The sequence below is a fragment of the Ammodytes marinus genome (genome assembly GCF_949987685.1).
Source record: "Ammodytes marinus genome assembly, contig: scaffold_168, whole genome shotgun sequence".
NCBI classification, from domain to species: Eukaryota; Metazoa; Chordata; class Actinopteri; order Uranoscopiformes; family Ammodytidae; genus Ammodytes; species Ammodytes marinus.
This window is the reverse complement of record NW_027648524.1, coordinates 57,501-59,286: the sequence shown is the minus strand read 5'-3', so window position 1 is coordinate 59,286 and position 1,786 is coordinate 57,501. Positions and strand designations below refer to the sequence as shown.

Below are 1,786 nucleotides of genomic sequence, written 5' to 3'. Positions count from 1 at the left end.
GGGGTTCCACAGTTTGACGGTTCCGTCAGCGGAGCAGGAGAGGAGGCGGTTCTTGATGCCGCTGTAAGCCAATCCCCACACGGCGTCTGTGTGACCCAACCACGAGCCCGCAAGAACACTGGCATCTGATTGGATGAGAGAGGGATAGGGATAGAGAGAGAGAGAGAGAGAGAGGGGGGGGGGAAGAGAGAGAGAGGGGGAGAGAGAGGGATAGGGATAGAGAGAGAGAGAGAGAGAGAGAGAGAGGGGAGAGAGGAGAGAGAGAGAGAGAGAGAAGAGAGAGAGGGGGAGAGAGAGAGAGAGGTATAGAGAGAGGGGGAGAGAGAGAGGGAGAGAGAGAGAGAGAGAGGGGGGGGGGAGGAGAGAGGGAGAGAGAGATAGGGAGAGAGATAAGGAGGGAGAGATAGGGAGAGAGAGGGGGGGGGAGAGAGGGATAGGGAGATGGGGAGAGAGAGAGAGAGAGGGGGGGAGAGAGGGGAATAGGGAGATAGGGAGAGAGAGAGGGGTGGAGGGTGAGAGAGGGGGGGAGAGAGAGAGAGGGAGAGAGAGAGAGAGAGGGGGAGAGAGAGAGAGAGGGAGATAGGAGAGAGAGAGGGATAGGGAGAGAGAGAGAGAGAGAGAGGGGGAGAGAGAGACACAAACACAGGTTAATACATCTTGCGGTTCTTGATGCCGCTGTAAGCCAATCCCCCACACGGCGTCTGAGTGACCCGGCCACGAGCCCGCAAGAACACTCGCATCTGATTGGACCAGAGAGGGGGAGAAAGGGGAGGGGCCTGTTAGTGGGTGGTATAATACTTTTTGGAAAGTAAGGTTTTTTTAAAGAGTTTAGTTTTTTAAATAAGTAGAAAAAAAGGTGGATGGTATATATTAATTTTAGTCTGTTCCTTATTCTGTCATTACACTGAGCTACAGGTGTGTGTTTGTGCAAGGCTATAACCTGTATGCCTGTTCTGTGTGTGTGTGTGTGTGTGTGTGTGTGTGTGTGTGTGTGTGTGTGTGTGTGTGTGTATGTGTGTGTGTACCATATGTATCGTAGGGGGTCTCTGTGTGTGTGTGTGTGTGTGTGTGTGTGTGTGTGTGTGTGTGTGTGTGTGTGTGTGTGTGTGTGTACCATATGTATCGTAGGGGTCTGTGTGTGTGTGTGTGTGTGTGTGTGTGTGTGTGTGTGTACCATATGTATCGTAGGGGTCTGTGTGTGTGTGTGTGTACCATATGTATCGTAGGGGTCTGTGTGTGTGTGTGTGTACCATATGTATCGTAGGGGTCTCTGTGTGTGTGTGTGTGTGTGTGTGTGTGTGTGTGTGTGTGTGTGTGTGTGTGTACCATATGTATCGTAGGGGTCTGTGTGTGTGTGTGTGTGTGTGTACCATATGTATCGTAGGGGTGTGTGTGTGTGCGTGTGTGTGTGTGTGTGTGTGTGTGTGTACCATATGTATTGTAGGGGTCTGTGTGTGTGTGTGTGTGTGTGTGTGTGAGTGTGTGTGTGTGTGTGTGTGTACCATATGTGTCGTAGGGGGGTGTGTGTGTGTGTGTGTGTGTGTGTGTACCATATGTATCGTAGGGGTGTGTGTGTGTGTGTGTACCATATGTATCGTAGGGGTGTGTGTGTGTGTGTGTGTGTGTGTGTGTACCATATGTATCGTAGGGGTGTGTGTGTGTGTGTGTGTGTGTGTACCATATGTATCGTAGGGGTCTGTGTGTGTGTGTGTGTGTGTGTGTGTGTGTGTGTGTGTGCACCATATGTATCGTAGGGGTGTGTGTGTGTGTGTGTGCGTGTGTGTAC

At 51.2% G+C, this 1,786-nt stretch overlaps 1 protein-coding gene across 1 annotated transcript in view; it reads right to left on the bottom strand.

Annotated features, from left to right (window-relative positions):
* Positions 1–1,786, bottom strand: part of strn3 (striatin, calmodulin binding protein 3) — a 41,111-nt gene that overhangs the window by 10,141 nt on the left and 29,184 nt on the right. Inside the window, exon 12 of the mRNA XM_080054307.1 lies at positions 1–125. This exon is cut by the window's left edge and continues 7 nt beyond it. Coding sequence (XP_079910433.1) covers positions 1–125 — 125 coding nt within the window. The remainder of the gene's footprint in view (positions 126–1,786) is intronic.